The 21,412-nt window shown below is 47.8% G+C and overlaps 2 protein-coding genes across 3 annotated transcripts in view; one reads left to right on the top strand and one right to left on the bottom strand.

The window, feature by feature from the left end:
- The window catches only part of BPHL (biphenyl hydrolase like), a 36,561-nt gene extending 19,982 nt beyond the window's left edge, over positions 1-16,579 (top strand). For both annotated transcript variants that reach the window (XM_032424751.1, XM_032424752.1), the window contains exons 5-7: positions 1,315-1,446; positions 4,633-4,756; positions 15,801-16,579. In XM_032424751.1, coding sequence (XP_032280642.1) covers positions 1,315-1,446; positions 4,633-4,756; positions 15,801-15,900 — 356 coding nt within the window. In that variant the 3' untranslated portion in view covers positions 15,901-16,579. The remainder of the gene's footprint in view (positions 1-1,314; positions 1,447-4,632; positions 4,757-15,800) is intronic.
- Positions 16,580-16,648: 69 nt separating this feature from the next.
- TUBB2A (tubulin beta 2A class IIa) lies at positions 16,649-20,783 on the bottom strand. Its single transcript, XM_032424750.1, has 4 exons — positions 20,631-20,783; positions 19,273-19,381; positions 18,817-18,927; positions 16,649-17,902 (listed from the first exon to the last, which is right to left on the bottom strand). The coding sequence occupies exons 1-4, from the start codon at positions 20,685-20,687 to the stop codon at positions 16,842-16,844; spliced, it is 1,338 nt and encodes a 445-aa protein (XP_032280641.1). The 5' UTR covers positions 20,688-20,783; the 3' UTR covers positions 16,649-16,841.
- Between the last annotated feature and the right edge of the window lie 629 nt (positions 20,784-21,412).

Consider the following 21,412-nt stretch of genomic DNA (forward strand, 5'->3'; position numbering starts at 1 on the left):
CAAAAGACCGTGCATACAAATTGATGATGCTTCTTTCAGAGAGGATTTACATTTGCTACTCTGGGGAAGCACAGGATCATACCAGGTTGGAGCCATTTTCATCTCCACTTAATCTAGGAATCTTGGGTTCGGCTCTACCCACCCACCCCCAACTACCAGTTACATTTCCCCCAAAAGCCACCCTGCCTTTTGAGTAGTCTTACCACTCTTTGCTCTCTTTTTAGGTTCTCTTTCTCACACACACACCTTCATATCCTAGTTTCCATTAATTGCTGCAACTCCAACAATGCAACAAAGAATATGTTTTATGTACAATTTAGTCGTAGGGACGCCTGGGTGGCTCACTTGGTTGAGTGTCTGACTCTTGATTTCAGCTCAGGTCTTGATCTCAGGGTCATGAGTTAAAGCCCCGCATTGCGCTCCACGCTGGGCATGGAGCCTACTTAAGAAAAAAAAAAAAAAACTAGTCTTTCTGCTGCAAGGGTACCTTGCAGAGGGTGTGGTCTGCAATAGAGCCCAAAGTAGAAATATCTGTAGGAGATTTTTTTTTTATTGGCCATCTTTATGACCTCTTGCTGGCTCCTCTCTCCTTTCCCCTTTTCCAACTCTCCTTTTTCTTCTTCCCAGATCTCCTCCACACCCTCTTAATTTCCAGACTTCTCTGCACCTCTCTGTGAAGTCTTTTCACTCCTGTGCCGAGCAGGTCAGCTCTCCCAGCCTCCATGTGCACCTCTGGGCTTACCTGTGCAGGTCGGAACGGATCCGGCGCTGTCTGTCACAGCATCCGCCCGCCTTGGAAGGCAGTTGCACTTGTAAGCAGCAGTTTTCCCTCCACTCTGTAACTGCATTCACTGAGTACATACAGGGTGCCTGCCAGGGCCCTGGCACTGTCGGGAGTGCCGTGGAGGGGTTATTGTTCGATATGAGTTCATGTCATTAGTCGTGTTTTCTTTGAGGTGTATTGTGTAGCAGAAGCACTGTGTTAAAAGCTGTTATTAAGCAAGATGTAATATGCTCAGAAGCATTAGAATTATCAGTGTGTTTAAAGAAATACGGAAAGGAGTGGGCTAAGTAATTGAATTTGTTCATGTGTTTCAGTTTTTTAAAAGATTTATTTATTTGAGAGAGAGAGAGAGAGAGAGCACGAGCTGGGGGAGGGTCAGGGGGAGAGGGAGAAGCAGGCTTCCTGCCGAGCAGAGAGCCCAACACAGGGCTTGAGGATCATGACCTGAGCCGAAGGCAGATGCTTAACCGACTGAGCCACCCAGGTGCCCCTAGACTAAACCTGTTCCTGTCAATACTTCTATTTTTCAGGTATCCGAGATGTTTCTAAATGGAGTGAGAAAACAAGAAAACCTCTTGAAACCTTATATGGCTATGACTACTTTGCCAAAACCTGTGAGAAGTGGGTGGATGGCATAAAACAATTTAAACGTCTTCCAGATGGTAGGTTATGTGAACTGTTTAGCTGTTCCTTTGCTGATTAGAAAGGCTGCTTACGTTCTTCCCCTGGTGTTCCAGAATTTCCTGGTGATGAATGCACTCACCCACTGTCCTTTCACACTAATGCGTGAACAGAGGATGCTAGTGATTGTATACCATACACGCTCTTGTATAATAAATCCGCCTTAAGCGATACTATATGTATACACCTACTCTATGTATCAGGGTTCACAGTGTGAAGTCTTTAATAGCAGACTGTTCTTTTTTCCTTCTAATCCTTTGTGTGTACGATGACAAAATAATTCTCCAGAAGCCTCAAATAGAGTTTGTTTTTTTCTGATTCTGGAGTGGGTAATCAGAAAACAAACAAGCTGTCGCGCGTACCATATTTTTTTCTTTTTCACAGTTAGATGCGTGACCCTGCTACATCCTCTCTTACCAGGATAAAAAAGAAGGGCCTTTGTGTCATGACCTTCAGCTCCAGCAGAATTAGCCTGAGGAAGAGCGTTCAGTTTATTTCCCACCTTCAGAACTTAGTTATGTGACTCTAATTCCGTCTTTATCGGAAAAATTAACAAGATTTCCACTAACAGGAAGAACTGACATCTTTAAGAGAAATTCTTAATTGAAGTCTGTTTTTCAATAGCTATTTACATTGCTAATCTCTCACTCTTCTATTTTCACTGCTAAAAGAATAGAGGGTAGCTGAGATCAAATCTGGGAGCACATTCGTGACAAAATGGCTGCAGCTGAAGGAGCAGTTTGATCTATTAGGTAATCATTTCCAGAGTGAGTCACCTATCCAAACTTTCACAATGAAAAGGACATTTGGAACTATTACTTTTCTGGTTCAAGTTCAAAACAGCAAATATATCCTGTTCCAGTGCAGTACCCACCCAAAGAAATAGATCTTTGAAAAGTGTCTCCCTCAGCTCTTAAAACAAAAATGCCATAAAGATGTCTAAGACAGTTCTCCATTAAAGAAGGCACATTCTTGAAATGTAAATTTTTGTGCTTTCCTGACTAGAGAGCGGGGTAGGAAGATTCAGAGGCAGAAGCAGAATTAAATCTGCAGCTCAAACATACATCCTGTATCTATTAAAATCCAAAGCTTCCATTCTGCGAAAGACCCTGTCAAGAGTATGGAAAGACAAGCCACAGACTGGGAGAAAATATTTGCAAAAGGCATATCTGATAAAGCACTGTTATCCGGATGTGCAACAGACTCTTAAACCTGAACAATAAGAAGAAAACCTGATTAAAAGATGAGCCAAATAACAAGATCCCAACACTCACCTGTTAGAATGTCCAAAACAGGATTTTTAGGGCCGTGAAAATACTCTGTAATCCCATAATGGTGGCTCCATGTCATTATACACTTGCCCAAACCCACAGAACGTGCAACAACCAGGACTAAACCCTGATGTAATTTCGGGACTCTGGGTGATGATGACATATGTGTCCATGTAGGTTCATCAGTTATAAAAATGTCCTACTTGGATAGGAGATACTGATAGTGGGGGAGGCTGTGCATGTGGGGGGCTGGGGTACAGAGGAAATCCCTGAACCCTCCACTCAATTTTGCTGTAAACCTAAAACTAAAAAACATCAAATACAGTTTTTAAAAAAAAGAAAGGGAGGGGGAAAATGTCAAAATATAGAGGAACCATAGCAGTGATCTTACAGCAAGACTGTTAATAAACTACTTACCTCCCCTCCACACTCATTAATTTCACAGGACAACTTTTTTTCATAATTGTACGCTGTGCATGTTGGTAGATGCTCGGTTTAGCATAGTGGTTAGCTGCACAGATTTGGAGTCAGACGGGCCTGGGTGTGAAGTCTGGCCTTGCCACTTGGTTGCTGTCAGAGTGATGGGCAGACGACTCAGCTTCCCTAAGCTGCTGTTCCCCACCTGTGAGCCGAAGCAGCTGATAACTACCCCGTAAGGTGTTTTGAGGACTAAACAGGGTTCTGCATGATCAGCTGTGGTGCAGTACCACGTACAGAGTAAGTGCTTGATAAAAGGTTATTAGGACTCTCTTTGGAAAAGTACGGTATCTACCAATGATTGTCAGACCAAGTGAGCTACAGCAGATAAGGCAGTGGGTCACGGGCATGAACCCATGCGAACAGTGTCTGACCCACAGTGCTCAGGACGACTGCTCGCTTCGTCCTCTGATTATGCAGTTAACACGTGTGTGTCATCCCAGGGACAGGAGATGGCAGCTTCTGAGACCTAGAGAAGTATTTCTCTGGCCAACCCGTCCCCTTCTCATTTAGCAGGCAGTGCTCCCAACCCCTGCCACTGAGGAGGAGGGATAGGCCAGGTCCCTGGGCAGCACCCCAGTGGGCTGGCTCCCAGCTTTCTCAGGGCCCCAGTGACCCCTGCAGAGGCCGGGAGGAGGCAGAGGAGGAAGGAGCTCACTTTATGGAGTACCTGCCTGCTGCCCAGAACTGTAGATAGGACACCTCTTTTTGGCCTCACAGCCACCCCAGAGAACTGGAACTATCCCCTCTTTGACCAGGGAGGAGGCTGAAACTCCTCACTGAGGAACCACCAAGATTTCCCAGGCGGGAAACAGTAGGACAGGACCAGAGCCAGGTTGTTCCTCATCCGCCTCAGGAAGGTCGTTACAATGGAGGTGAGGCCCTTATCGTCTCCAGAGTATGGCAGTCAGGAATGTCATGGAGGCAGGAGGAATGAAGAGAAGCTCATTTGCTATGTGTAAGTTAAAACTTCACAGGAGGTATAGAAGCTCTGAGGGTAGCTAGGGCCCAGGGGACCACATAAGACATTATTTCAAGGGAAAAGCTTTTCAGATGCCAAGCACCTACCAGTGTTTTGCAAACTGGGGACTCCTCTCCATAATATAAAGAGCTGTGGGGTTTTTTTGTGTGTTTATTTTCCTGTTTTGCATAAATTATGCATATAATCAGGCAAAACTGCTTGTTTACTAGAACTTTCCAAGAAGGAGAAAAAAAAAACCAGAGAACCAGAAAAGGAGGCGCACAGATTGTGAGAGCTAGGAGACCCCTCGGACCCCGTCTAATGCAGACCACCTCTTTTAGGGACAGTTCTGGAGGTCTGGAGGGAGGCAGGACAGGCCCCAGCCCCCTGCTTCTCCTCTGACTCCCCCGGCGTGCTGGTCACATGGAAGCAGATCCTCGGTGCTGTTTGTCTTGCAGGGAATATCTGTGGGCACTTGCTGCCGCTGATTCAGTGCCCCACCTTAATCGTGCACGGAGAGAAGGATCCGCTGGTCCCACGGTTCCACGCCGACTTCATACACAAACACGTGAGAGGGTCGCGGTAAGTGCCATCTCTGCCCCGGCGCTCTGCCTCACAGCCTCAGGACGTGCATGCGTGGAAGGAGCTAGGGAAGGAAAGGAAACATTGGAATGGGGATTTTTTTTTTTTCAGAAGATCTTATTTATTTATTTATTTATTTATTAGAGACAGAGAGAGAGGGGGAGGCAGAGAGAGAAGCAGGCTCTCCGCAGAGCAGACTCGGGACTCGATCCCAGAACCCGGGGATCCTGACCTGAGCCGAAGGCAGCCGCTTAACCGACTGAGCCACCCAGGCACCGCTGGGGTTGGGAGTTTTTAAGATGTCCCCCCCCTTCCCAGTTTGCCAGTGTCAGTAAATAGTACTGCTCTGTTTGGGGTTCCAGGGAAATGCCGAACGCAAGGAGCCGGGATTTGTGGGTAACCGGGAACCAGAAGGAAAGGAATTCTTAGATGTATGTCTTACGGCAAATGTGCTAATAGGTACCAAGTTCTGTAACACTGCAGACAGTTTAGATTTCTAGCCATCAGTGTTAACTAAAACAGTTTTATATAATTTGGAAATTTTCAGATGTGTTTATCATTATGAAAGTACTATCTACCCAGGAAAGAGAATTTGTAAAATCAAAAGAAGAAAACAGATTGCCTGCTGCTTGCCACCCGTTTAAGTACTTCTGCTATTAGCATTTTTTTAAAGATTTTATTTATTTGAGAGAGAGCGCGGAGAGAGAGAGTGGAAAAAGAGAGCACACGGCGGTGGGGGCAGGGTTGCAGAGTGAGAAGCAGACTCCTGCTGAGCAGGGAGCCTGGGATCAGGACCTGAGCAGAAGTCAGACCCTTAACCGACTGAGCCACTCAGGCGCCCCCAGCTATTAGCAATTTTAATATGTTTCTCCTTTCTAGTATTTTTTAAACATAAATATAATTATATTCTGTATTCAACTCTGAATCCTGCTTTTTTTCCACTTAAAATTATGTTGTAAACTTCTCATGTTATTTCAGCCTTAAATATGTACACATCAGATGGGAAGCCTGTTATTCAGAATCACAAAATATCAACATATACCAAGCCATGTTGGTGGCTCACTCGATTAAACAGCAGATACATGTTACTTGTTCTTTGCATTCTTGTTTCTGCCAAGCAGCCTTGGACATCGAAGAAGCTTATTATACATGTCAGCAGAAATTCTGTTCTTTAAGCCCATGCATTTTTGTATGGAATAGAAATTTATCTTTTAAGTACTTTGGCTAATGCAGGAGCCAGCTTCCCCTGGTACTTATATCAAGATGAAAATTTAAAGTTGAATAAATCTTGCATTTTCTTTCCCTGAAATGGATGCATACTCTGAAGGAGAAAGTGAGGTGTGCCCAGGGAGTAGTGACCTGATTTTTTTTTTTTTTTTTACAAACATACCAGAGGATAAATATTCAAGTGAGCCTTGACCCCTTCAGAGACTATATATTAATTCCAGAGATGCTGTCATTACTCCATCTTTGGAATTCTAAGAAATTCTTTTGAAATTGGCTTTATTAATGACTTAAGAAAATCCTCCCTCCCTTCCTCCTTCCCTTCCTCTCTGCTTCCCTCCTTTTCTCCTTTCCCTCCATGAGCTGATTTCTGATGCCTCATGGGCCAGCACTGCCTGGCATGGTTAGTACTGGTCCCTGTCCTGAGAGCTCACACAATCCAGCAGGGAAACCAGACTCAGAAACAGTTCCACTACTGTTTTTTTTAAATTCCAGTATAGTTAACATACAGCATTATATTAGTTTCAGGTATACAATAGAATGACTCAACAATTCTTATGTTGAGTCTAATATGTTACTCAGTGCTCATCATGATAAATGTCCTCTTAATCCCCATCACCTATTTCACCCCCCCATCTCCCCTCTACTAACCATCCATTTGTTCTCTAGAGTTAAGAGTCAGTTTCTTGGTTTGTCTTCTTTTTTTTTCTTTTACTTGTCTGTTTCTTAAATTCCACATATGGGTGAAATCGTGTGATATTTGTCTTTCTCTGACTGACTTATTTCCCTTAGCATTATACTCTCTAGCTCCATCCATGTTGTTACAAATGGCAGGATTTCATCCTTTTTTATGGCTGAGTAATATTCCTGTGTGTATATATACCACCTCTTCTTTATCCATTCATCTATCAGTGGACACTTGGGCTGTTACCATAATTTGGCTATTGTAAATAATGCTCCTATAAACATAGGGGTGCGTGTATCCCTTTGAATTAGTGTTTTTGTATTCTTTGGGGTAAATACTCAGTAGTGCAATTACCAAATTATAGGGTAGTTCCATTTTTAACTTTTTGAGCAACCTCCATACTGTTTCCCAGAGTGGCTGCACCAGTTTGCATTCCCACTAACAGTGTAAGAGGGTTTCCCTTTCTCTGTCCTCTCCAACTCTTGTCTTGTGTTTTTGATTTTAGCCATTCTGACAGGTATGAAGTGATATCTCCTTGTAGTTCCGACTTGCATTTCCCTGATGATGAGTGATGTTGAGCATCTTTTCATGTGTCTGTTGGCCATCTGGATGTCTTCTGTGGAGAAATATCTATTCATGTCTTCTATTTTTTAATTGGATTATTTGTTTTTTTGGATGCTGAGTTCATAAGTCCTTTACATGTTTTGGATACTAGCCCTTTATCAGATATGTCATTTGCAAATATCTTCTCTAATTCAATAGATTGTCTTTTAGTTTTATTGATTATTTCCTTTGCTGTGCAGAAGCTTCTTATTTTGATGAAGTCCCGATAGATTATTTTTGCTTTTGTTTCCCTTGCCTCAGGAGACATATCTAGAAAAAAGTTGCTATGTCCAATGTTAAAGAAGTTACTGCCTGTGTTCTCTTCTAGGAGTTTTATGGTTTCAGGCCTCACATGTAGGTTTATAACGCATTTTGAGTTTATCTTTGTGTATGGTGTAAGCCATCCACTACTTTTTTTCTTTTTTAAGATTTTATTTATTAGAGAGAGAGTGTAGAGCGGGAGAGAGGGAGCACATAAGTGGGCAGGGGGTGGGGGCAGAGGGAGAGGGAGAAGCAGGCTGAAGCAGGCTCCCCCTAGCAGGGAGCCCAATGTGGGTCTCAATCCCAGGACCCCGGGATCATGACCTGAGCCACAGGTAGACGCTTAACTGACTGAGCCACCCAGGGGCCCCTGCACTACTTCTTAATCATATTATTCCATGATAAATTTCAACAAACAAAAGGAGAATTTTTAAATGTGGGGGCCATGCTTCTTATCCTACAGTAAAATATAATTATTATCGGCCTGTATAATTTTTATATCCATATAGCATTTTATATTTTAAAAGGCATTTTACATACAATACCTAACTACACTTCATAACAAACTTATGAAAAAAATATTGTCCCCATGTATAGATGAGAAAATCAAGGTTGAGAGTTCTTAAGTAATCTTCCAAGGTTTCAGAGCTAGTAAATGACAAATCCTGGATATTTTTCCCTCCTAATATAGCACTTTTCCCCCACAGCACAGCTGCCTCTCATAAACATACTCTTATTTTAATATGATGGTAAGATGCCTGGATTATATGCTTGCTGACCTGGTTAATTGTCTTCTAGCTTCAGAAATGACAGGTTTCTGCACACTGATGCTCATGATAAATGCAGTGTGTTCTCTTAGAGAGCCAGGTTCAATACAAGTCAGTCTGCAAGGAAGTTTAATTTAGGAATTCTGTTCCAAACCCATCTCCTAGCAACGGAATACATCAATATGGGAAAAAAATAGTCCCTTCCTGTTCAGATGTTAATTATTTCAGGAGACTGTTTTATGGAAGATTATTTTCTTAGAGCAGTGTTCTTTGGAACAAATGAGTGGAAGGTAAAGTATTATTGGCGATGATTGTCTTAAACTGGCTTGCATTTTACACCTGCATTGCTGTGCTGTAAGAGCCCTTTGTGTTCGGCCTGAACCCACCTAGAACCCAGGTGGGTTACTTCAGACCCCAGAAAAGGAAGGTGGATTCCTTGAGCACCAAAGTCCTACTGAGATTCAGCGCTGCAGGCCATGTGACAATAGGAAAGCAAGGTAGAGTGGCAAGTTTCCAGTGAACTTGATATTTCATTACCTTGCCAGGTACATTTATAATTAAACTTAAGGATACAGTCTATCCCTTCAGAGATTATACCAACAAACAGATAATCACATATGAGAGAAATGCCTTTCTCTCCTCAGAAGGAGGCCCAATGAAGGGTGGGGGGTTGTTCAGGCCTGCTAAACAGACCTGTGTTAATTTGTCTCTCTTTCTTCTCTTTGTGAGAAACAATGGTAGAGTCTCTTGGAAGCGAAGAGGACTTAAGGATCATTCAAGTTCAGTGGTTTTAAAACTTGTTTTTAGGCAGCTGAACGCTTCCGCCTAACAAACTCTGATGCAGAAGCCCAAGACATAACACATAAAATAAGAGCTACTCTGATTAGAGCGGGGGGAGGGGGGCGCCCTTGCCACTTCGATTCTCCTTGTCCTGCCCCAGCCCCTGTGCGTTCCCTGCTCATCCAGCCCTCCCTCCTAGACTGCAAAGCCCTGACCGCTCACCCCTTGGCTATCTGGCTGCTCCTTGGGCATCCCCTTAAGGCCAGCCCCAGCTCGCTTTCAGAGGATTTGCGCTGATCAGAGGCCAGCACCCATGAGACCCTTTGGGGTTGCCGTGGACAAGCCTCGGGAGGCGGTGGGGCTGAGCCAGCTCAGAAGACGATGTGACTTCACAGCTGGTTGAGCCACATGTACGGGTCAGCTAGCACCACTAACAAATATCACATGCTGGGCGGCTTAAACAGTAGAAACGTATTCCCTCTCTCAGTGCTGGAGGCTAGAAGTCTGAGATCAGGGTATCAGCAGGGTTGATTTCTTCTTAGGCTTCTTTCCTTGGCTTATAAATAGTCGTCTTCTTAGAAGGACACCAGTCACATTGGATTAGGTCCCATCCATATGATCTCATTAGTCACCTCTTTAAAGATCTTATATCCAAATAAAGTCACACTCTGAGATGCTGGGGGTTAGGACTTCAACATATGGATTTGCGGGACGTGCAATTCAGTGTGCATGAGCCCATGTTTCTGTGGAGGTGCTCAGATCTCAGGAATAGGAGGACCAGCAGAGACCAGGACCCGGGTTCCAGACCCAGCTGCAGATGACCAGCACCATGCCTGGAATCCCTCTCCATGGCCCTCCCTCCACCACCTCCCATTGCCTGGCCAAGTGGACTCATCCCTCCGGTAGCAACTCAAATGTATCCTTCACCAGTTACTCATTGTTTTGAGACTGCATGGTCCTTTTTAACAGTTGTGAGCATATGAATTTAATTTTCTTCCTGTTGACCATGTCAACATCGGTCCCAGGATGTGGTCTAGTGCATTTTAAAGTGCTTGCTACACTTTGAAAGAGAATATGAGAGGCACACAGGGGCCATTGACCAGTGACTCAGTCCCAAAAAGTGTGGTGAGGAGTCCAACTGTGTGCTCTGGGGCCCGGGCCAGAGAGCCAGATCAAGTGGGAAAGAATGAGGGGTAAAGTCCATGTGTGCAAAGACTTGGCACCAGGGGTTCAGTGTGAGCTAACGGGGAGCGGTGGGACATGGAGTCTTGCTGGAGAGCAGGATTGGTACATTGGGATCCTGAGCAGCGTTCACAGCGGGGATTAAGAGCACGGGCAGGGACTCAGACCCAGGTTTGAGTGCTGGTGCTGTCCCTAAGTGTGCCCTTCAGCAGCGTGCATGTATTTCTGTACTTCTGTGTCCTTGTGTGTGAAATGGGGATGATACGTATCATTTCAGAATATTTTGTAGATCTAGTAAGAGCTACACAGTAGCTGCCACTTCCGTGGCTGGAATGCTGGGGTGGGTGCAAGTGATCAGGGGTCCCAGGAGGCAGCTGGGGTGTCGCTTGATAGGAGGTCAGTGGCAAGCTGCTCTCTGACCCGACTTTCAGACTGTTGTCAGGGGGTATTAAGGTTCTCCAGAGAAACAGAACCAATAGGATACACACAACAGACATGCACGCATGCATGCATGCGGAGGTTGATTTATTTTACGGGATAAGGAATTGGCTCATGCAATTATGGAGGCTGAGAAGTCCGAGATCTTCGGTGGGCAAGCTGGAACATTAACAAGTTAGAGCCCCAAGAGAGCTGATGGTGTGGTTCCAGTGTGCCTGAAGGCCTGAGAACTGGGCAGAGCCAATGTTTCCGTGTGAGTCCAAAGGCAAAAAAAAATGCTGATGTCCCAGTTTGAAGGCAGTCAGGCAGGAGGAATTGCCTCTTACCTCCTGAGGGAGGGTCAGCCATTTTGTTCTATTCAGGCCTTCAACTGATTGGATGTGGCCCACCTATATCAGGGAGGACAGTCTGCTTCACGGAATTGTAGTGATTTAAATGTTAATCTCATCCAAAAAATGCCCTCACAGAAATGCTCAGAACAATGTTTGACCAAATAGCTGGGCATCCATGGCTCAGTCAAGTTTATGCACAAAACCAGCCGTCACAATGGGGAGGGCACAGGTACAGGCCACTCTCCACAGAGGTCTTGGCCTCTGGTAGATTCACTGGAGCGTGTTCCAGCAGGGTGGTAGTGAGGGTGCACATTGGTAGTGAGGGTTAGGCTGTCTAGGTGGTGGGCCAGGTGCCATGAGTTCTTTGTCTGACTCATGGAAGGGAGGAAGGACCTCTCTCTGCAGCTTCCTGGGCTCCTCAGGTCCAATCACCAGAGGTAAGATGGCCCAGGGCCTCTGGTGCGGGCCAGGAGGAGCTGAAATGAACTGACCTAGGTGACAAAAGTTCATGCTGATGACAAAGGATTGTTTTCAGCTCTGTGGTAGAGTGAGCCAGGTTACTGGGGGGAGGTGGACAGTGCAGGAGGGATGGCTGCCTTGACTTCCATTTCTGGACCAACTCTAGCCTTGGGACGGGGGAGGGAAGATCTGCCCTCCCTTCTCCTAACTGCCCCAGGTGACTTCTCTACCTCTCCCCATCCCTTCCTCCTCCCAGCCGCTGCTTCTAGTTCCTCATCCCTAGCTGCTTGCTGCTGTAGTTGCAGGGAAAGCAGTCAGCTCAAGACCCCACTTACGGTCGGGTTACAGGATGAACACAAAACAGGATTAGCCTCGTCCTTACAAAGCTGAGTCCTTTGTATTTTAGAGAGAGTGGGGTCTCCTCCTTTCTAGACAAACCTTACCCGTGACATTTTGTAAAATCTCTCTTGAGAATCTTCCACTTGGAGTAGATTATGTTAGCCAAACGTAAATAAATTGTGCTCCCAAGTCAGAGCATTTCATTAACGATGCTGTCCATAATTAGAACCATTGTGAGGACTTTTGCGTATTGTAAAGTGCGACTCAAATAGAATAAGAAAATAATAGAAAACATTTATTGTTCGCTGTGTGCCCAAAGGTCCTGTACGATGTGGCTTGTGTGCCTTATCTCGTTTTGTCTTTGGAGTAATCCTGTGGGGTAGATGCTGTTACTTGTCCCCCTTTTCCAGATGAGAAAGTGTGACCTGGGAAGATGAAATAACTTGCCAGCATGGATCCCACATTGATTAGACTGTACACATCCTGACCCCATACAGCCCATGGCTTTAACCCTGTGGTATCACCTCCAATTACATTTAGCTGTGACTCAGAGCTCTCAGTCCGGTCAGAAGGCCCCAACATGGCCCCTATCGTCCTGCAGGTTTGGCAGGGCTTGTTTCTCCGCACACGAGTTAAAAGCATCAGTCTGGTAGACCCGGACAGCCCAGAGGGGGTCCGCTCCTAGCTGTGGTGTTATCAGAAAAGCAGCCGCTGAGGCAGTTTGGTTTCTTTCTAATGCTTGAGATATGATTGCATTTGAGGGAAGGAACTTCTCAGAAGTCTACTTCCCTTTCCCAAACATCTGCTCGGCTCTCGGGCTGAGGGGGAGAGCCTGCTGGAGAGGATGCAGGTTTGGAGGCCGTGCTCTACACCCCCATTTTACCAGCTTGAAGGGGATTGTGGCCCACCCACTGGGCTTTCTGAAAGGAGCAGAGAATAAAGAATATATATATATATACACACACACACACATATATATATAAATTATAAATATAATTTATTAATTATTTGAGAGTGACTGTGGGGGGAAGGGGCAGAGGGAAAAAGGAGAAAGAAAATTCCACGCAGGCTCCATGCCCAGCGTCGAGCCTGATGCAGGGCTCCATCTCACAACCCTGAGATTATGAGCTAAGTCTAAATCAAGAGTCAGACGCTTAACTGACTGAGCCACCCAGGTGCCCGAGAATAAAGAATTAAAAGGGGATGTTGGTGGCAACGAGGTCTGGATGGCCTTGGAAGGAATGCCTGAAAGTGACCAGGCCTCCCTGTTGGCCACATGGCTGTCCCGTGGTCATTGTGGAAGAGATCCAGGTACAGAGAACCAGCAGCCTACTTTGGTTTTCAACTAAAACAAAAATGCTCACAGACTCGACTAGCAACTTTAGGGGTTCATATACCACTAGAGTTTTATCACATCCAAAGTGAAGAAAAAAATGCTACGGCACGTTACTTATGGGCTGCTCCTGTCTGTAGTTCTCACAGCTTAATTTGAAAGCTGTTGAAGGTTAGACTGAGGAAGGAGAGGTAGTATGGTGGGGCCGGCGTGTTGTTTGTCCTTGGCCACCTCATCTGTAAGGAGCATCCTAGAAGGACTCTTCCCAAGCAGAGGTAAAGTGACCATTGAATTTACACTGTGGGATCAGACACATTTCAGCTCCTCAAAAGATCTAGAATCAAATCTCTTTTTCTGGAGGTGCCAAATGCAGGCAGGAACCTGCCCCTGGAAAGAGGAATTTGTATTTGCCCCCTCAGAGGCCCCTACATTTCCAGTTGCACTATGTGTCTGACGGTGGGGGACTTGCTACTGATTTTCCTGGAAAATGTGATTGTTTGAAAACCACCCTCCATGGAGCATGTGATTAGTTCTTTCTGTTATTTGGGTGAGAATCTATATCAGCAGTATATCGCTTCATAGCCCTGGCAGCTGTATATTTATGCTTGTCCAGAGGACTGTTCCCAAAGAGGAACACATGATAGGTTTCAAGTATAGTGAATCCTAAAGGATTATACTAAGGACCTTGAAATGACCCCCAAAATGTATCAAGGAGGAGAGCAATTTTCTTTATAGCCCCATCCATCCATCCATCCATCCATCCATCATTCCATCCATCCATCCACAGTCCAGTGCAGTTCTGAATGTAGATGCCTGAAAACAGGCCTCCCATATTTTTAATGAAGGGGACCTAGTGTTTATTTCCATAAGACCTAGAGATTACCATAGGAATAGTGCAGATACACTGAGGCTAAAAAGAAGAGATGCACGGCTGGTGTCTCTCCTTCCTTGTTGGGAATCTGAGCAAATTGTAGAAATGGGGTAGGCCCTATGATAACCATTGTGGCTACCCACAAAGAGGACATCCAACTTTGGCAGGTCAGGGTCCCTCTGCTTCAGAGTTCAGCTTAGCACACATTAGGGGATGCCGTTTAGCCTAAACACGTCCTTCTATGACCTCTCAGTATCCTCGGCTGCTGGTTATTTTCTGCCTTCTAAAAATGGAGGCCCTGAGCATCCCTGCAAGCCCTGCTCCTTCTGTGGGGCAAGTGGGATCCTATCTTTGGAGTTGGTGCAGTTGATCCTTTTTTTGTGAACAGCATTAAAATTGAATTTGGAGTGTTCTGGCTATTATTAATGGCATTATTAGCTTTCCCAAGGGCCTCAGAAAGATGCCAACAATATATCCTTCTTTCAAGTAGATTATCAGGTGTATCTAGGTACTCCTACCCCACACCCCACATGGTTGAGTTGCAGGGGGCCCGACGTTGTCCAAGGACAGCTCTATCCCCCAGCTCCTTTTCCCTACAAATCCTCCCTCAAGTTCTTAGAGCTCTCAACCCCCAGTTGTTGAAAGGTCAGAGAATTAGGCGGTGTAGTAACTGGCATTTTGCCCCGATAGGATCGTTTAATGTCCAGTTGTTATAATAGACAAAACAGCTTGAACTTGTGCCTATATCCTAGAAGCTTTGTTTAACACTTTATTTCTGCACTTTTACAACCACTAAAATAAATGTAGAACTCAAAGAAGACTGCCTAGGGGCGCCTGGGTGGCTCAGTTGGTTAAGCGACTGCCTTCGGCTCAGGTCATGATCCTGGAGTCCCGGGATCGAGTCCCACATCAGGCTCCCTGCTCAGCGGGGAGTCTGCTTCTCCCTCTGACTCTCCTCCCTCTCATGCTCTCTGTCTCTCATTCTCTCTCTCTCAAATAAATAAATAAAATCTTTAAAAAAAAAAAAAAAAACAAAGAAGACTGCCTATATTCAAGAAATTGCAAACCAGCCACATTTGACCAAAAGCTTATGACAGAAGTCTTAGGAGTAGTGAGGTTTGCCACAAGACATGCACAAAGGGTTGCTGAGGCTAGCTCCAGCTGCCCCCAAGGTCCCCAGGAACACTTACGTGCCATTTGTCTGCGGGCTAATATTCAGATTTCTTCAATCCTCCAAAAGTGACAAGGTGATTTTGAACCTTAAATGACAGGCTGCTGGGGGCTGTGATTTCTGACTGGGGCTGTGATTTCTGACTTGGGCTTTCACTCTAGGATACCTCAGGAAGCTCACCTGTTCCAATCCAGTGGATTCTGGACATTTCGTATTTTTCTTGGCTTTCCAACCTTCTCTCTTAAAATCAACCTTATTAAAATGGGGTTTTTTTTCCCCCCTAAGTAATGACCAAATCACATCCTCCACTCTCAATCAGATTTAAAGTCAAACCATGTGTTACATGATACAGTTCCAGATTCTAAATACAATGTGTGTGCTGTTAAGTCAACCCCCAGGTTGGTTGTAAACGCCCCAAGAAGCTCTCACCCTTACGTCTATAATCAGGGAAAGTTTATATTATGTACCTTACCTTTCCTCCCCAATAGTCATCATGAAAAAAAGGATGGGACAGGTTTTCACTTCAGATTTTCATGAAATGTTGGAAAGGGTGAGTTTTAAATGGTGTGCCATTAATCGTAAACTTTTTTTTTTTTTAGGTTGCATCTGATACGAGAAGGCAAGCACAACCTACATTTACGTTTTGCAGATGAATTCAATAAGTTAGCAGAAGACTTCTTACAGGGAAAAGGCCCCTGAGAACGGCAGGGACCTGGGGATTCCTTACTGTGGGGCTTGAGCCTGTTGCTGCCTTTGAAACACACTGCAGTCCCTCCTTAGCTCACCTGCCTTCCCATGCTTTCTACTCCTCCCTGCAAACTGCTCCCAGCCAAAAGGAAATAATGACCTATTAAAACGTCTTCCAGCTCTAAGTGCTACAAAAATTAAAGCTGATTTTTTTAACATTAAAGTTGTGAATGTCTACCATTGGCTTAAAAATTGAATTCTGATTCTGCTTTACTTTCTCGCCAATGAATCTTAGCTGAAGCATTTGGAGTATTTATGACTGTGATTTCAGGATATCTTGAATCTAGAATTACGCTGTCCCTTTTATCTGAGAGGTACAAGGTTTCACTGGTCTTTTTACTTGAATTTATCATTGTTCAAAGTAGAGAAACAGAAGAAAATCCTTGCCTAGGGCCCTTGATACCACATTTTCACAAGAGTTGCTGGAACTACAGTAAATAAGGTAGGAAGGTTTGCTTTGTCCTTAAATCTGTATTTCTTCCACACGTTTCCTGGATTCATTTACTTTAATACTCTGGGCCCGTGAAGATGAAAAACTGTCTTTTTATCTGTCTTCACTAACAGAGCAGAAAAGGCTATTAATTAAAAACATTAAAGCAGAAATCCTAGTTTGTTAAAAGTCACTAAACCCAGAAACATATTTAACAAGCATTCAGTGAAAATAAAAATTGCCTGAAATGAAATTAAGGAGACCACACAGTTTTGGACACATGCTTTTTTATTAGTATAGATATCTTAGACAATACTGTAATTTTTTAGGAGTTTCACATTATTACATCAACAGTGTGAATTTCTGACAGAGGCAAAACGGAGCACCATAGTATACAAATAGACCATGCTTGATTGAGGACAACAGAAGTTCACTAAAGATGCACGATTTATTTGAGAAGTTCTTAAGCCTCATCCTCGCCCTCCTCCTCCTCGAACTCCCCCTGTTCGTCGGCCGTGGCGTCCTGGTACTGCTGGTACTCGGACACCAGGTCGTTCATGTTGCTCTCGGCCTCGGTGAACTCCATCTCATCCATGCCCTCGCCCGTGTACCAGTGCAGGAAGGCCTTGCGCCGGAACATGGCCGTGAACTGCTCCGAGATGCGCTTGAACAGCTCCTGGATGGCCGTGCTGTTGCCGATGAAGGTGGCCGACATCTTGAGGCCGCGCGGCGGGATGTCGCACACGGCCGTCTTCACGTTGTTGGGGATCCACTCGACGAAGTAGCTGCTGTTCTTGTTCTGCACGTTGAGCATCTGCTCGTCCACCTCCTTCATGGACATGCGGCCGCGGAAGATGGCGGCCACGGTCAGGTAGCGGCCGTGGCGCGGGTCGCAGGCGGCCATCATGTTCTTGGAGTCGAACATCTGCTGCGTGAGCTCGGGCACGGTGAGCGCGCGGTACTGCTGGCTGCCGCGGCTGGTGAGCGGCGCGAAGCCGGGCATGAAGAAGTGCAGGCGCGGGAAGGGCACCATGTTCACGGCCAGCTTGCGCAGGTCGGCGTTCAGCTGGCCCGGGAAGCGCAGGCAGGTGGTGACGCCGCTCATGGTGGCCGACACCAGGTGGTTGAGGTCTCCGTACGTGGGGGTGGTCAGTTTCAGGGTGCGGAAGCAGATGTCGTACAGGGCCTCGTTGTCGATGGAATAGGTTTCATCGGTGTTCTCCACCAGCTGGTGCACCGACAGGGTGGCGTTGTAGGGCTCGACCACCGTGTCGGACACCTTGGGCGAGGGCATGACGCTGAAGGTGTTCATGATGCGGTCTGGGTACTCCTCCCGGATCTTGCTGATGAGCAGCGTGCCCATCCCGGACCCCGTGCCGCCCCCCAGCGAGTGGGTCAGCTGGAAGCCCTGCAGACAGTCACAGCTTTCTGACTCCTTCCTCACCACGTCCAGGACCGAGTCCACGAGTTCGGCTCCCTCTGTGTAATGGCCCTTCGCCCAGTTGTTGCCCGCGCCACTCTGGCCTACCAGAGGGAAAGGAGAATATTAGACACTAAAACATTAGGAATTCTGATTTCTGTCATTTGTAGACTAATCTTAAGAGTTGCAGATTCTTCTCTTTTAGATACCTTTTTTACCTATGAAAAATTGTCTATACATCAATGATCCTCAAAAAACACTGGACATCATAATAGGATAAAAAGCAAGTTTAGTTCAGATGGAGTTATTAACTGATCAGGAAGATGGTTTGACAAAACCCAGCTGGTTTTTTGTTTTGTTTTTTGTTTTTGTTGAGAGTGAGAGAGCACAAATAGCGGCAGAGGGAGAAGCAGACTCCCCTGCTGGGCAGGGAGCCTGACTCGGGGCTTGATCCCAGGACCCTGGAATCATGACCTGAGCTGAAGGCAGACGCTTAACCCACTGAGACACCCAGGCATCCCAAAACCCAACTGGTTTTAAAACTAGGAACAGGAATCTTGTGTAAATATTTACATTAGGTACCATAAACAGTCAAGGGCAAGGGCACAATATGATCCAAAGAGAAGATGGGCTCCAAGCAGCTGGCCCCACATCTGGTCATAACCTGTGCCTTTGGCCTTTGGCTTCCTGACATGCTTACCTGCTGGCCCTGGTCCTCTGACTCCTGCTGGAAGGTTAGTCACTGCTCTGTATTCTTCACCTGTCACAGGCTACTCTGTATTTGGGGGTGGGGGGCGGGGAGCAAAGGGGCCCTCTGCAGGCTGACACTGTTCTCTGAACTGCCCAGAGAGGGGCCAGAGAAGTGGCCGCCCCAGGATGAGGTGGAATTAGGCCAGGACCTAGGGCTCCCTGCGGACACACACTCTCCACCTTGGCATTCAGCACTAAGATCTCTGACTTCCACAGTGTTGAGAAGGGAGACTCACTGAGCCAGTTGCCACTGATCGTGACTACATACCGAACACGAAGTTGTCCGGCCTGAAGATCTGGCCGAATGGTCCAGACCTGACGGAGTCCATGGTGCCCGGCTCCAGATCCACCAGGATGGCCCGAGGTACGTATTTGTTACCTGTGGGGAACAGAGCCGCCCTTAGATGTGCAGCAGGCAAAGGGATCACAGACAAGGCTGTGCTCTATGCTCCTTTCACAGCAGAATCATTAGAGAACATTCTAGCATCTGAGACAAAAGTGAGCGAATAGAGGTGCTTTTCTGCCTCAGAAGAGGAGATAACGGCATGCTTAGTCATGGCCAACATGCAGGAGTCGTGAGGAGCTATAGAACGTGTTGTTTTTAGCAGTTGACATTTAAAACGAATGCAAGAAGCACGTCTTTGTCATTTGTCTGTCCTAGTACATTCCGTCTGCCACAGTATGCAAAGCAAGGTTGACTGGGCAAAAACATTCAAGTACTCACCAGCAGCTTCATTGTAGTACACGTTGATTCTCTCCAGCTGCAAGTCACTGTCTCCATGGTAACTGCCAGTGGGGTCGATCCCATGCTCATCACTGATGACCTCCCAAAACTGGGGGGGAAAAAAAAAATCACATGATGGGCTGGCATCCTAAATATCGGTAAGGATGGCTCTTTTCTCCCTCTCATGTGCTTGGAACAGCGGCCACTGTGGTCAGCCAGTGAAGGAGTCCTAGAGCTGCACCCCCCTATTCCTCCAGGGGCTGCTGCAGAGGGGCTTGGAAATCCGCAGAGCATCGGCCATATGATGGCGACAGACTGAAAAGCTGGGAAGGGCACTGAACGAGGAGGGTGGGCACAGCAGATGCCCTTCTAGGGAAAGCCATGGAGGTTGGGGGGGGGCCGTCACCCCCAGGCAGGGCTGCATGTCACTGCATCCCAGCCGATGGGTGGGTCCCACCAGGACCAAGGACCACTTGGATCCCACCCCTCAACTGCCTGCAGGGATCAAGGTCTCCTGGTGCAAACCCCACCCAGCCCTCCAGGCAGAGCAGTTTTAGGCCACTGACATCCAGAGGGCCTGCCGCCCCTGCCCACGGCAGGGCTGGGTGGGGAAGGGCAGACTGGAGGAGTCTGGGATCCCGACCGGGGACAGTGGGTAAAGCTGGGCACGGTGAGGGCACAGGCTCCATTGTGAATTTGCAGCAGGGAAGGGGGCGGGGAGGTTGGGGTGGGCAATATGGCGGTTGTGAAAGAGACCACGTCCTTGTCCGGGCGCCCGCCCACACCCTTGCACCAGGCTGGCTCCTGCCTCGCCCACTGCGGTCGGTAGTCACAGCGCCGGGACGTCACCTGCCGCCTCGCAGACAGGAAGCCAGACTCCGACATTATGTCTCATCATGTCGAGGGTGCTCATATCAGGGAAGTTCTCTAAATCCCCGTTTTTGAAACCCAACAAGAACTCTCTCTAGCATGTCACGCCAATGACAGTGCATTTTTTTCATTCAAACTATAGAGGAAAATTCACTAATTCCACATGAGGCCACTGGATTAATATGACCGCTCTCCCTATGCAAATTCTAGAGAGTAATACACCCAGGAAAATGCCAACCACGTCTCGCAGGGCCTTGATTAAAGGCACACCCCAATGCGTCGCCGCGCGCATCGTGGCAGGTTGTGTGGCTTCCTGGGCCCCGCCCGGCGGCCCCGCCGAGAACGCGCCACCGGGGCCGGCGGGCCGCCGCCACCTCCCCCCGGCCCCTGCCCTGGCCCGCACCCTGGGGTCCCGCCACCCCCGGCCCGGGTCGGCATCCTCGGGGCCTGCCGCCCCCTCCCTGGCCCCTGCACTGCGGCGCGCCCACCTTGGCGCCGATCTGGTTGCCGCACTGGCCCGCCTGGATGTGCACGATCTCACGCATGGTGCCGGCTGCGGAGAGGGTGGTGGCGCTGGCCCTCGGAGCTGTGCGCGCGGCGGGACCGGCGGACTCCGCAGCAGAGACCAGTCGCCGCCCCCCCAGCGCTGCATTTTATACCGGGGGAGTCGCCCCCTCCCCGGCCTGGCCCGCGATGACGTAATGGCGGGCGGGGCTGGGGGCGGCGCCGCGGGGACTGCGGCACCGCGAGGGGGAGCTGGGGCGCGGTGCGAGGTGCGGGGGCGCTCAGGCCCGGGTCCGCGCCTGTCGGCTCGCGCGCGAGAGGGCTCCGGGCCCCGGCGGCCGGCCGTCAAGGGTGGTGTCGGGGCCTGCGGCCCAGCCCGCCGCGGTCGGCTCGAGGCACCCACGCGGCCCCACCCTTGCACTGGCTCCTTCAGTAACACCGCATCCCACCCACCCGTCCACTCTGGACACCCGACAGGGGCTGGAAACCTGGGTCCTGGAACGGGGGTGGGAGGGTCCTCGCCTCCCGGGGAAGGTGAGAGGCAGCCAGTACCCTCTTGGAGCGGGGAGCCTAGAATGGTCAGTGGGCTCTACAGCTGTTGCTCAGGTTTCCTGCCCCCCAGGGCAGGGTCCTCCTGGACTCCCGGCCACGTTCTCTTTCTATTCCGGGTGGGAATTCGCAGCAGCCAGTCTAAACGCGGGGAGGGGGTGCAAGATGGGGAAGAGTGGGGGGTTCCCCGGTGAGAGCAGATGGGAACTGTGTTGGA

Source organism: Phoca vitulina, unplaced genomic scaffold (genome assembly GCF_004348235.1).
Source record: "Phoca vitulina isolate PV1807 unplaced genomic scaffold, GSC_HSeal_1.0 scaffold31, whole genome shotgun sequence".
NCBI lineage: Eukaryota > Metazoa > Chordata > Mammalia > Carnivora > Phocidae > Phoca > Phoca vitulina.